Source organism: Neolamprologus multifasciatus, chromosome 22 (genome assembly GCF_963576455.1).
Source record: "Neolamprologus multifasciatus chromosome 22, fNeoMul1.2, whole genome shotgun sequence".
Taxonomy (NCBI): Eukaryota; Metazoa; Chordata; class Actinopteri; order Cichliformes; family Cichlidae; genus Neolamprologus; species Neolamprologus multifasciatus.
This window is the reverse complement of record NC_140459.1, coordinates 3,660,138-3,673,195: the sequence shown is the minus strand read 5'-3', so window position 1 is coordinate 3,673,195 and position 13,058 is coordinate 3,660,138. Positions and strand designations below refer to the sequence as shown.

Sequence of the window (13,058 nt, the reverse complement as noted above, 5' to 3'; positions counted from 1 at the left end):
TTCAGTCTGTTAGAGTCAGAGAGCCGTGTCTCTCTACAGTCAGAGGTTTTTGTACGGCGCCTCAATGAGTTTGTATCACTGTGGTGGACTTTTGGTGGAGGAACCAGACTGGATGTTGGAAGTAAGTTAATTAAACTGTGTTTATTATTAAATATTGTATCATTTTATTTAATAATTATTTGTTAGACTGCTTAGATGAGACAAAAGTATTATTTTTTTTTTAAATTTCGTTTTTGATGTTTGTCCTTTTTACTGGACTAATTCAGATGAGCTCTGCGAGTTTCTCTTGTTTAATCTACATTTCTGTCACAGTAAAATATTTGTAGACAAGAGTAAACTTCATCATCTTATGATTAGTTTGTAAATTTCCACCACATCAGCTGCTGTTTGGATGAGTCAAAGTTTGCTTTCTGATGTTTTTATCGTGTCAGATGTTTCAGATTTAGTTTGAAATCATGTGAGCTGTTCAATAACATTTCAAATCTATATGAATGAGTAGCTGCTCTGTGCTTGTGTCCACTCATTTCTTCAGTCGTCCATGATTTAGACTTCTAATCATTTTAAAGCCAAACTGCTGTAAATGTTTCCACATCTGCTTCTTTTATTTCCAGTGTAGTTTGAACATATTTCAGGTCAAACTGTGTGATGATTCTCTCTGTGCTGATATGCATGAGAGGTTTCTTAAAGGGAAGTGAAACAATGTGTGAGTTAATGACTGGTGGAGCAGAAAAAACACCTGACAGAAACTTCTTAACGGAGAAAATCAAATTGTGGTTCCTGTCCTCTAAGCTGATTGGTGTTTCCTAGGTGATACCCGCCCCGCCCTGAAGGTGCTGGGTCCCTCCAGTGCAGAGCTGGACCAGGGGAAGGCCACGCTCATGTGTGTGGCCAACAAGGGCTTCCCCTCAGACTGGAGTCTGTCCTGGAAGACGAGCGACAGCAGTGGCAGCAGCAGCATCAGAGGGGAGGAGAGCAGGACTCCTGGAGTGCTGCAGAACGACGGCCTCTACAGCTGGAGCAGCACCCTGACGCTCACTGCAGACCAGTGGGGGAAGGTGGGGTCTGTGACCTGTGAGGCCACCCAGGGCTCCCAGCCTCTGGTCTCAGAGATACTGAGGAGAGACCAGTGTTCCCAGTCCTGATGTCATTTACTGAGTCTTTCATGCTGTTTTTCTCTCTCTTTGTTTCTTTTTGTTTGCAGATTAAAAAATAAACACATTATTGTCATATTTTCATCTCATAATGACAACAATCATAGCAACAATCTCCTCTAGTTTCATCCTTTTGTGTCTGTTGTAAAGCTGATATTTCAGACTTTTAAAACAATAAAAATGTAACAAGGAAACATGTTCTTTGACTCTGTGAGTTTAATAAATGCACATAAAAATAAAGATTTTGTAATATTTATCAAACCAGACTAAAAGAAAAATGTAAACAGACACATCGAGTGTAATGTGCAGTGAAAATGGTTAAATCTATTAACACACATTTAATATTTTATTTAAGATGTTGAGGTCCAACCATAGATTATCTGTCCTCTTGATAATTTTCAGTCTCAAAGCTGTTTTATGATCTACATTTTAATCTGATAGTGTAGAAAACAATCAGAATAATTGAAATCAAAGAGCAGGGCGTCATCTGTGTTTTTTAGATTTAAGTGAACATCTAAATGAAGATTTGCTGACGTTTGATTAATGAACTATTTGGCAGTGAAACTCTGATGAAGCAACAAAGCAGAGAAGAGTCTAGAAGCTGGTGGTGGCAGAGGTGAAGCAGGTGGAGACTTAGTTGAGGATCCCTAATTGTCAGGATGAGGTGGAGATCAGGAGTCTGAGATTTAAAGCACACAAAACAGAGGCTGAGTAACTCACAGAAGGCAGCGAGACAACAACTGGACTCAAATAATGACGACAGAATTGAGCTTGACAGTGGACATGATGTTAAGAACAGACTAACAGAACAAACACAGGAATGCAGGCAGATGAGAGACCACAGCTCTGCTTTAATCAACTTATATAGAAGTTAATCTCATCTAGTGTTCACAGCAAAATGAGAGAAACTCACTTCACTAAACCTCTTAAAAAAGACAAAGACCACAGTCTGTCAGGATGATCACATCTTATTTTCAGTGGTTTCAGATTTTGGGAGGACTTTATAATAATGTCACACTTTTAAGCATTAGTAAGATATTATTTTAAAGAGACACCTTAAAATTCTTTGTTCTGTCTACATTAATACTTTGGAAACTGACTAAATAACTTTAGGTTTTTACAACAGTAACAGTGATTCGTTTATGTTGGAAATATCCAAATGAGGCTAAATCGTCACTGACATGAGAATGAACACATTCCTACAAACACTGTTATAACAGCCTGCTTGATTTGTTAATCAGCAGAATATTAGAATATTATAGACATTAGTTGTGATGTGCTCTACCTGCACTGTGTACAGTGCTGGCGGAGCGCTGCTGACGTCGACTGAGAAAATTGTCAGGCGGTGGAAGGAATACTTCGAGGACCTCCTTAATCCCACTGACGCGTCTTCCGAGGAGGAAGCAGAGTCTGGGGATGAGGGGAATGACCCGCCAATTTCTGGGGGCGAGGTCACTGAGGCAGTTAAACAACTCCTTGGTGGCAGAGCCCCTGGTGTTGATGAGGTCCGCCCCGAGTTCCTGAAGGCTCTGGATGTTGTAGGGCTGTCTTGGTTGACACGCCTCTGCAATGTTGCGTGGAGATCAGGGGCAGTACCCCTGGACTGGCAGACCGGGGTGGTGGTCCCCATCTTCAAGAAGGGGGACTGGAGGGTGTGTTCCAACTACAGGGGGATCACACTCCTCAGCCTCCCCGGGAAAGTCTATGCCAGGGTGCTGGAAAGGAGAGTTCGTCCGCTAGTCGAACCTCGGATACAGGAGGAACAATGCGGTTTTCGTCCTGGTCGCGGAACACTGGACCAGCTCTTCATCCTCTCGCGGATACTTGAGGGTGCATGGGAGTTTGCCCAACCAGTCTACATGTGTTTTGTGGACTTGGAGAAGGCATTCGACCGTGTCCCTCGGGGTGTCCTGTGGGAGGTGTTGCGGGAGTATGGGGTGTCTGGCCCATTGCTACGGTCATTCGATCTCTATACAACCGTTGCAAGAGCTTGGTTCGCATTGCCGGCAATAAGTCGGACTCGTTCCCGGTGGGTGATGGGCTCCGCCAGGGCTGCCCTTTGTCACCGGTTCTGTTCATAATTTTTATGGACAGGATTTCTAGGCGCAGCCAAGTGGCGAAGGGCTTTCGCTTTGGTGGCCTCAGAATCTCATCTCTGATTTTTGCGGATGATGTGGTTCTGTTGGCTTCATCGGGTGAGGGCCTCCAGCTCGCACTGGAGCGGTTCGCAGCCGAGTGTGAAGCAGCGGGAATGAGGATCAGCACCTCCAAATCTGAGGCCATGGTTCTCAGCCGGAAAAGGGTGGAGTGCCCACTCCGGGTCGGGGATGAGTTCCTGCCCCAAGTGGAGGAGTTCAAGTATCTCGGGGTCTTGTTCGCGAGTGATGGGAGAAGGGAGCCGGAGATCGACAGACGGATTGGGGCTGCAGCTGCAGTAATGCAGACGCTGCACCGGTCCGTCGTGGTGAAGAGGGAGCTGAGTGTAAAAGCGAAGCTCTCAATTTACCGGTCGATCTACGTCCCTACCCTCACCTATGGCCACGAGCTGTGGGTAGTGACCGAAAGAACAAGATCGCGGATACAAGCGGCGGAAATGAGCTTCCTCCGAAGGGTGGCTGGCCTCTCCCTTAGAGATAGGGTGAGAAGTTCGGCCATCCGGGAGGGGCTCAGAGTAGAGCCGCTGCTGCTCCACATTGAAAGGAGCCAGCTGAGGTGGTTCGGGCATCTGACAAGGATGCCTCTTGGGCGCCTCCTGGGTGAGGTGTTCCAGGCATGTCCCACCGGGAGGAGGCCCCGGGGCAGACCCAGGACACGCTGGAGAGATTATATCTCTCGGCTGGCCTGGGAACGCCTTGGTGTTCCCCCGGATAAGCTGGAGGAGGTGGCTGGGGAGAGGGAGGTCTGGGCCTCTTTGCTTAGGCTGCTGCCCCCGCGACCCGGCCTCGGATAAAAGCGGATGAAGATGGATGGATGGATGGATGGATAGTTGTGATGTGACTACAGTGATTTTCTGGACTTGTGTGATGACGGACTGCAGCTGAGCTCCACAGATGGATCAGTTTAATATTTAACAGCTTACAAATAGAAAAGAGCTGCTCATCAGTGCAGAAACACTGACAACAGCATTTGTGTTGCTATCTGATTAATGGACAATAATTATCAGACCTGTATAACATCACTCCTAATAACAGCTTGTTATATTTTACAACTATGATTAATATGCAAATCTTTAATGAGCAAAAACACCATTTTTATTTCTTTGTGGACTTTCCAGCTACGTGTTTTCATCTGAACTCTCAGTTTCTCTAAAGTCTATTTTCTCTCTCTGTAGTAGGTCGAGCCTCTCTCTGGACAGACTGTCCATTGTTATAAATGTAGAAACTAAGAATGAGTCAGACTGATGGACAACAGAGAACATCAGTCAATTAAAAATAATGTTCACATGTTAAAAATCTGAAGCCAGTGTTGTGTCCGTATTCTGTGACTCGTTAAACATCGATGTTTTTATTCGGGGACACCACTTCATGTTTTTTTGTTTTGTATTTTTCATGTTACTAACAACTTTTTCAATAAATTTATGAACGTTAAACTGTGAGTGCACACAAATGAAATTTCACAGTAAATATTAAAGTCATCGTTCCTCCCAGTCTTTTAGTTTGTTCTGCAGCTGTTGCTTCAGATCAGTTCCTCTTCAGCTGAGAGGTTTTTGTACGACAGTTTTTCACTGTGTGAACGGAGAGCTGTAACCCTGCTGACAGTAATAAACTCCTGCATCTTCAGCCTGAACTCCACTGATAGTCAAAGTGAAGTCAGTCCCAGATCCACTTCCACTGAAACGATCAGAAACTCCAGACTGACGGCTTGTTGCATAATAAACAAGCAGTTTAGGAGCTTCTGAGGGTTTCTGAAGATACCAGTGGAGGTAGCTACCCACACTTGAACTGGCTTTACATCTGATAGAGACAGTCTGTCCTGGAACAGCAGACTGAGCTTTAGGAGTCTGAGTCAGGACTTGTTCTCCTGATGAACCTGAAACATAAGAAGAGGAGAAAAGTTATTGAGACAAATCGAGCTCAGAGAAAGATGATCAAACATCCAAACATTAGAGGATCATTTCTCTAACATGGAGAACAGATGGAAGAAGGTCAGTGCTGCTGGTTTCAGAGTTTCTCCATCATAGCAGAACATCATTGTGGTGAACCTGGCTGCATGCTGAAGCAAAGACAGAGAGTCTCACCCTGAACAAGGAGCCCCAGGGTGGCCAGCAGTAGAGTCAGTGACATCATCATTGTGCTGCTGGTGTGTGAGTGGCTCTGAAAGGCCTGGACAGCCACTGATCAACACTGGCCTCTTAACAGCTGTGAGCAGAGAGGCAGGACACATATGCAAACACACAGAGTCAGTCATCTGCAGCTGCTTCCCACTCAGTACTAAAAGCATCTCCAAATTACATTATCACATATTGAGGATATTGAATATTCCGACATGGATTTGTAGTTTGTGAACATTTTTTCCTGGTTTGCAGTTGCTTTGGTCTTTTCACAAGTGATTAGTAACAACAACCATTTTTTGCCATTTTGACACAGGATTTTACAGTGATTTAAATAGAGAAAAATACCACATGAAGGAATGATGAGGTCAGAAGAGATGATAAACTCCAACCATCCATCTTGAACATGTGCAAAAGCTGTAAAAAATGGAACTCATGGGAGTTTCCCAACACAAAAACCTTTGTGAGCTCAGATTTCCTCTGGTTTTTATTGTTATGACTGTAACTCAGCACATGGAGTTTGTAGTATTTCCTATTGATAGATGTGTGTCTCCACCTGTGAGTAAGATCAGGTGTTATGAATGAAAACTGCACCTCAGGTCTTAGTGGTGAGATTGTTCCATCTGTTGTTCCAGTGTAATAAAATGACCTTCAGGTGTTTAACTGGCTTTTGAGCAGAATCTGTAGAAGCTGTAAAAGTTTAATAAAAGTTTTTATTTTTGATTCAAATCTTTGAGAATATTTTCCAGTGTGAACCTGAGGTCAAAGTTGAGTGAGGATTTTCTCATTCTCTGTCTGGCGGCATTCAGTTTTTGGCAAAACAGACAAAAGGTGAGAAATTAAACGAATGTGAAGGATTCATGATCTCTGACAGGGACAGTAATCTTTTTTTCAATACATATTCATTTAATCATCACTAACCGTTGATAAAATGTTAGTGTGTGTGTGTGTGTGTGTGTCCTCAGTGAACTGTATCAGTCTCTGCAGTATCTTCCAGCTGCAGCAGTCACTTCAGTTTCTGTTCAGTCTGACTGAGGGAGGTTTTTGTACGACTGTTTTTCACTGTGTGAACAACCACTGACTGTTGATATAGTGTTCACTCTGACAGTAATAAACTGCTGCATCTTCAGCCTGGACTCCACTGATGGTCAGAGTGAAGTCAGAGTCTGATCCACTGCCTGTAAAACGATCTGGAATCCCTGAATCTAGAGTGCTAGTGTAGTAAATGAGACGTTTAGGAACTCCTCCATCTTTCTGTTGGTACCAGGCTAAAAGATGGTAGTTGCTCACAACACGAACATCCTGACTGGTCCTACACTTGATGTTCACAGTTGCTCCCACAGCAGAGCTCACTGCTCCAGGCTGAGTCACTGTGATCTGTCCTCTGGACTCTGAGGACACAGAGACAAAAACATAAAGCAGCTTCATGGTTTTGTGGGCTTCATTTCAGAGGGACAGATGTTGATAGAGGAGAGGAGTTTGATTCTCTGGACTTTACCTGTGAAGCAGCAGCAGAGGAGAGTCCAGATGAGGACGCAGATCAAAGTCATGTTTTTGATGAGGAGGATTTCTGTGGCTTCTGTTGTGATGAAGGACAGCTGTCAGTCATCCAGTGTTCAACTCTCAGGACTATAAACTCTCCCAGAGCACTGGAGCATGGTGCTGCTGATGCAAAGCGGCTCTCTATGGAAATCATCTGACTGATGCCAGCAGAGACTTGGAACAATGTGATGATTTCTATTAGTGGTTCAGTCTCTTTTCTGATAATATTAACGAAAAGTCTAATAAAAATTAGACATATTTGTGTTGAAATTGTTCCTTTATGAATGTTTGTTATTTAAACCCACCTTCATGGTCCTGAGTCTGAGGACTCGGTGTTTTGTGTTTCTTCATATTCTTCTATATTCTGCCTTGTCTTTTGTTTTGGTTTTCTATGTGTTAGTGTGTTTGTTTCATGCCTGCCTGTGTTCCCTCTGTCTGTCCATGCTTCTCTGTGTCAGTTTCCTGTTTTATTCTGAAAGTTCATGTCTCATGTCAATGTGTTCAGTTTTACCTTTCTCCTGTCTCGTTAGCCTAATTTCTCCCAGCTGTGTCTCCCTCCTGTTGTCCATTTGCTAATTACTCCCCCGTGTATTTAAGCCCCGTGTTTTCCTTTGCTCCCAGTTGTGTCGTACCCTCAACTTGCTGTGTGTTCATGATTTCCAGTCCTCATGCACCTCAGTTTAGAGTTTTGTTTGCTTTTGTGAGTTTTATTTTATGTTGAAGTTTTGTTCCAGCAATAAAGCTGCATTTTCAGTTTGAAACCTCGTTTCCTAAGAGTCCTGCATCTTGGGTCCACCACTCCTGCCTGCCTGCCACACAGCCAACCATGACAGAACGACGCGACCATAACCTGGACCCAGCCGGCTCATCTCGGGAGAGCGATCTCGCCCGCGTCATGGGCCTCATAAAGTGAATTTCCCACATGAAGGATACTAAGGCAATGGCGATCGGATTAAACGCTATCGGAACAATCCTCGAGGGAAATCCACATCTCCGCCAACTTAAGGGATTTATGAGCTTAATGGACGAGCTGCACGAAGCCCAGGAGGTTCTTCACGCTCGGGAGCTAGCAGTCTTTGCTCATTCGCAGTACTCCAGTCCGAGGCCTCCGCAGCAACAGCAGCAGCAGACGGAGCTCGCCGCGAAGCAGTGTGAGCTCCCTGCAACACAGCAGCAGCCGAACACGGAGCTTTCTGCAATACCATAGCGATTGCCGCGGCAGGATATCAACCCCTTGTCGTGTCCACAGAGTGAACTACCGACTCCGGTCTGCTCCGGCTATCGCTCGCCAGCCTCTTTCCTTGCGGCCATATGGTCGCAGGATGAGGAGTCTGCCTCTCCGCCATTGCTGTTCTCCTCTGCAGTCTGTACTCCCACTTCCAGGAGGAAGCGGCACCGGCGCCATCACCATTCCTTGCTACAGCCGCACTCCAGCCCCTCCCCAGAGCAATCAGCAGCTGTGAGTAACCACGACAGTTCTTCCCGCACTATTTCTGGGCATAACAATAAAAAGGACTGTTTCTTCTGCTCCATCTGAGCCTGTTAACCCCGTATCAGCTATCCCTGAATCAGCTAAAGCTGCAGCCTCCACCCCAGAGACAATTAACCTAAGCTCTGAGAAAATTAAGACTGTTTTATTCTCTGAACTGCCACCTCAAGAGACTGTTCAGTGTGCACCCAAATGTTTTGTTTCTTGGACTACTGACACTCATTTAAAGACCTCAAGTTGTAATGTTGCAGATATTGAAACATTCTTCAGGGCCTCCCCAGAGTCTGAATGCCCTCCCTCAGCAGACTCCGGAAGCTTGGCTTGGCTGCCCGGCCGGAAGCTTGGCTTGGCTGCCCGGCCGGAAGCTTGGCTTGGCTGCCCGGCCGGAAGCTTGGCTTGGCTGCCCGGCCGGAAGCTTGGCTTGGCTGCCCGGCCGGAAGCTTGGCTTGGCTGCCTGGCTGTCCCCAGTTCAGACTCCTGCTCCTCAGGCATTCACTCAATCACCAGATTCACGACAACTGCCACTACAAACTGCAGCTCAGATATCAGCTCTCCCACCAGTTCATATTTCAGGACAGCATCAAGTAGCTCAGCTCTCGGTGTCTCCTGTAGCGATTCAGTCCCCTAGTCGGCTACACACTCACTCACCTGGTCCTATGCACACTCACTCACCTGGTAATCTACACATTCAGCCAGGGGTCCCTATACCCTCTGGCTCTACATCAGCTCCCACTGGACACTCTGATGAGTCTATACAGCACTCTGCGGCTCCCACGCCGCCACCTGCCTCATCCGCTGGGGGTTCTGGAGAGCCCGGCTAGCACTTCCCTGTCTCCGCTGGAGGGTTCGAGGGGCCCGTCCAGCCTCCTGTCTCGTCAGCTGGAGGGCCCGAGGAGCCGCTTCAGCCTCCTGTCTCGTCAGCTGGAGGGCCCGAGGAGCCGCTTCAGCCTCCTGTCTCGTCAGCTGGAGGGCCCGAGGAGCCGCTTCAGCCTCCTGTCTCGTCAGCTGGAGGGCGCGAGGAGCCGCTTCAGCCTCCTGTCTCGTCAGCTGGAGGGCGCGAGGAGCCGCTTCAGCCTCTTGCCTTGTCAGCTGGGGGTCCGGGAGGACCAAGCAAGCACGTCCTCATGTCTGCTGACGGTTCTGGCGAGACCGTTCAGCCACCACCATCTCCACCACCTGCAACCTCCACACCGCCGCCGCCAGCAGCAGCTTCACCCACACCGCCGCCGCCAGCAGCAGCTTCACCCACACCGCCGCCGCCAGCAGCAGCTTCACCCACACCGCCGCCGCCAGCAGCAGCTTCACCCACACCGCCGCCGCCAGCAGCAGCTTCACCCACACCGCCGCCTGCAGCAGCAGCTTCACCGCCGCCTGCAGCAGCAGCTTCACCGCCGCCTGCAGCAGCAGCTTCATCCCCGCCTGCAGCAGCTTCACCCCCGCCTGCAGCGCCACCGTCTCCGGCTTCCACGCCACCGCCTGCAGCGCCATCCACAGCCTCATCCACGCCGTCGCCTGGTCCAGCCTCTGCATCAGCTTCGCCGTCGTCTGGTCCAGATTCAGCTTCGCCTGGTCCCGATTCAACTTCATCCACGCCGTCGCCTGGTCCAGCCTCTGCTTCAGCTTTGCTTGTTTCAGCTTCTGCCTCGTCTGGCCCTGTGGTTGCCACGCCACCATCTCTTCCACGCCTAGCACGGCCAGCTTTTCCGTGGTCGTCTCCTCAACATTGCCGGCCACTTTCCAGGCCTTTGGTTGGACGTCATCGCCATCAAGGGCGGCCCCCTGAACGTGGCCGGCCTCCTGACTTGCTCTGTCACCACCGCCATTGCCGTCCGCACGGCCGGTCCCCTGAACTCTTTCTACGTCGTCGCCGCCGTTGCTTTCCGCACGGCTGGCCTCCAGACCAGCTCTGTCACCTGGGTCACCCACTTGGTCGGCCCTCCGACCGTTTGACTTATGAACTTTTGTGCCGGCAACCTCCGGGTCTGCCTCTCGAACTGTTTGATCTGCTTACCATGCTCCAGTGTTTTGGTTACGGTTTTGTCTTCAGTTTCGGTCCCTCCGTCCTGGGGTCCATTCTTCGTACCTCGCTTACTACATCCAAGATCAAATGACACATCCAAGATCAAATCATCGCGCCAACTTTGAGCTCGCTATTCCGGTTCTCCGAACACAACTGTTGTTGACGATTAGTACAGCTGGATGAAGTAATGTGAGATCGCTGGGTGGCTTAAAAGGGGGTACACATCGATAGTAGAAACACTGATCGGCAACTCTTTGATTGGTCGGCGAAAATGTCGAAGGAGCGCACTCAGTATTTTTCGGCAGCAGAGCAAGAACTCTTGATTGAGGGATTTCAGGAGTTTCAGAGTTTAATTAAAACGCAAGGGAACACTGCAAAGGCTGCAAAAGCAAGGAGAGAGGGCTGGCAGAAAGTTGCTGACAAATTAAACTCGTAAGTAATGTATTATATTATATTACATTATATCATATTATATTATATCATATTATATTATATCATATTATATTATATTACATTATATCCTCTTTCACATTAGAGCTACAACAGTACCCACTAGAACATGGGAACACGTAAAAGTGAAATATAAGAATATTCTACAGAATGGTAATATTTATCACTTATATTGCTTTTAGTCTCTTGAAAAGAGACCCTGAAATAATCTGTTTGTTTATAACAGCAACCAAGAAAAGGGCAGAGCAAAAAGACAGGTGGTGGCCCTGCACCCCCTCGTCACACCCCAGCAGAGGAGCTGGCCCTAGGGTTGAATGCTCTCCTTATCAATCTTGCACTTTCCGCAATGGGTTGCTCGCGTACAAACGGACAGGACATGGCTGCGACAGACTTCCCAAATCCACCTTCGCTTTTATAGCCGTGGTCTCTCATCTTGATTACACGAAGTAATTTACTATTACTACTCTAAAATATGAATTACATTTGAAATAATCAAATACATGAAATAGAATGATTAATAGTACATTTCCCTTTTTTTAGGAAATGACCTGTATGTATCTGTATGAAATCAATAAAATAATCAAATACTGCATTATCTTTAGTTACATTGATAATATTTATTTATGGAAAAACAGTGGAAAAATATCGCTGTTGCTTTTGTATAAATGAAGCGGACATACCTGAGTGGCCGCGATCTAATCCTGTTTACATAAAGTAAGCCTGCTCCCAAGCAGGTTTACGCTTACGGATCTATTGCTATGACAGCAAGTCCCGGATGAGCTTCGGAGAACCGAACGATCCAAGATCACGCGAAATCGTCAACAATCAAATCCAGCTAACTTACTTAGCGAGATACGAAGAACGGACCCCTGGACCCCCACCGCCCGGCCTGGTTGGGTTGTTTTCTGTGCTTTGGACAGTTTTGTGTTTCTGTTGGGCTGTCTGGAGCCAGCCCTTGAGGGTGAGGGGGGGGTTCTGTCATGGTCCTGAGTAGTGTTGGGTCGTTCGCGAACGAAATGGCTCTTAGAGCCGACTCTTTGAACTGAACGACGCGAGCCGGCTCCTCATTGGGAGCCGTGAGGTTTTTTTTTTTTTTCTTTCTCTCGCCCTCTCTCTCGCCCTTTTTTCCGCAGAACTCCGCACGCGCGGCCTGTACTTTGCGCTGGGCAGAGGGGGGAGGGGCGTTAGTTACACTCGCAGCAGCACAGGAACAGAGCCAGAGAGAAAGAGAGCGAGGGACAACAACATCACATTAGAAAGGTATAGTAATCATCCACTATTTTCAGTTGCAGATGATAAAGGATTCAGAAATCACGCAGGCCCATATGACAGAGAATGCGAATCTTCTTTTTGTTTTAATATTTTAATTTATATTTAATTGTGTTGTGGTTTGCAGTGTTTTGTATTGTTTCACGTTAAATTTGTTTAGAAGGAAAAAGCTGAAAATTTAAATACTTAAAAGTTTAAAATGTAAATAGTTGTTTTTTGTATTATATGATTTATTTATTACATTTTATGTGGAGTGAATAAATAAAGTATACTTATGGTGGCCCTTAGAGACAAAGCACGTAAAAACTCCAAAACGCGTAAAAACTCCAAAACGCGTAAAAACTCCAAAACGCGTAAAAACTCCAAAACGCGTAAAAACTCAGACGCACTTACAAACTCCAAAACACGTAAAAACTCAGAAGCACGTACAAACTCCAAAACGCGTAAAAACTCAGACGCACTTACAAACTCAGAAGCACTTACAAACTCCAAAACACGTAAAAACTCAGAAGCACGTACAAACTCAGAATCACGTACAAAAGACAACAGAAGTGGTCCAGGATGCTAGGGCGCAGTGTTGAGCTTTTGTTACCTAGTGGTTACACAAGCCAGGAAGTATCAACAACCGGATTTGGTGTGTGGTAATAACAGGTAAATTAATTTTTTTTTTTAATTATTTGAATAAATATGAGTGCTTGTCTATAAATACACAAACAATACACACATGTTTTCAATTGTGTAATTTAAGTGATCTGGGTAGCTCTGTTTTGGAAGTTCAGTAAACGCTAGAAATGTGTTTTGGAGTTTGTACGTGCTTTTTGGAGTTTGTATATGCTTTAGAGTTTGTACGTGCTTTGTCTCTAGGGG

The 13,058-nt window shown here is 46.5% G+C and overlaps 1 pseudogene and 1 gene segment (V, D, J or C); one reads left to right on the top strand and one right to left on the bottom strand.

Annotated features, from left to right (window-relative positions):
• LOC146492647 (Ig kappa-b4 chain C region pseudogene) lies at positions 1-1,348 on the top strand (annotated as a pseudogene). The gene is made up of 2 exons (XR_014871971.1): positions 1-121; positions 808-1,348. The product of XR_014871971.1 is annotated as an Ig kappa-b4 chain C region pseudogene (transcript).
• A 2,839-nt stretch (positions 1,349-4,187) lies between these two features.
• LOC146492646 (immunoglobulin kappa variable 6D-21-like) lies at positions 4,188-5,577 on the bottom strand. The segment is given in 2 exon segments: positions 4,188-5,180; positions 5,389-5,577. Coding segments are annotated over 2 exon segments (360 nt in total).
• Between the last annotated feature and the right edge of the window lie 7,481 nt (positions 5,578-13,058).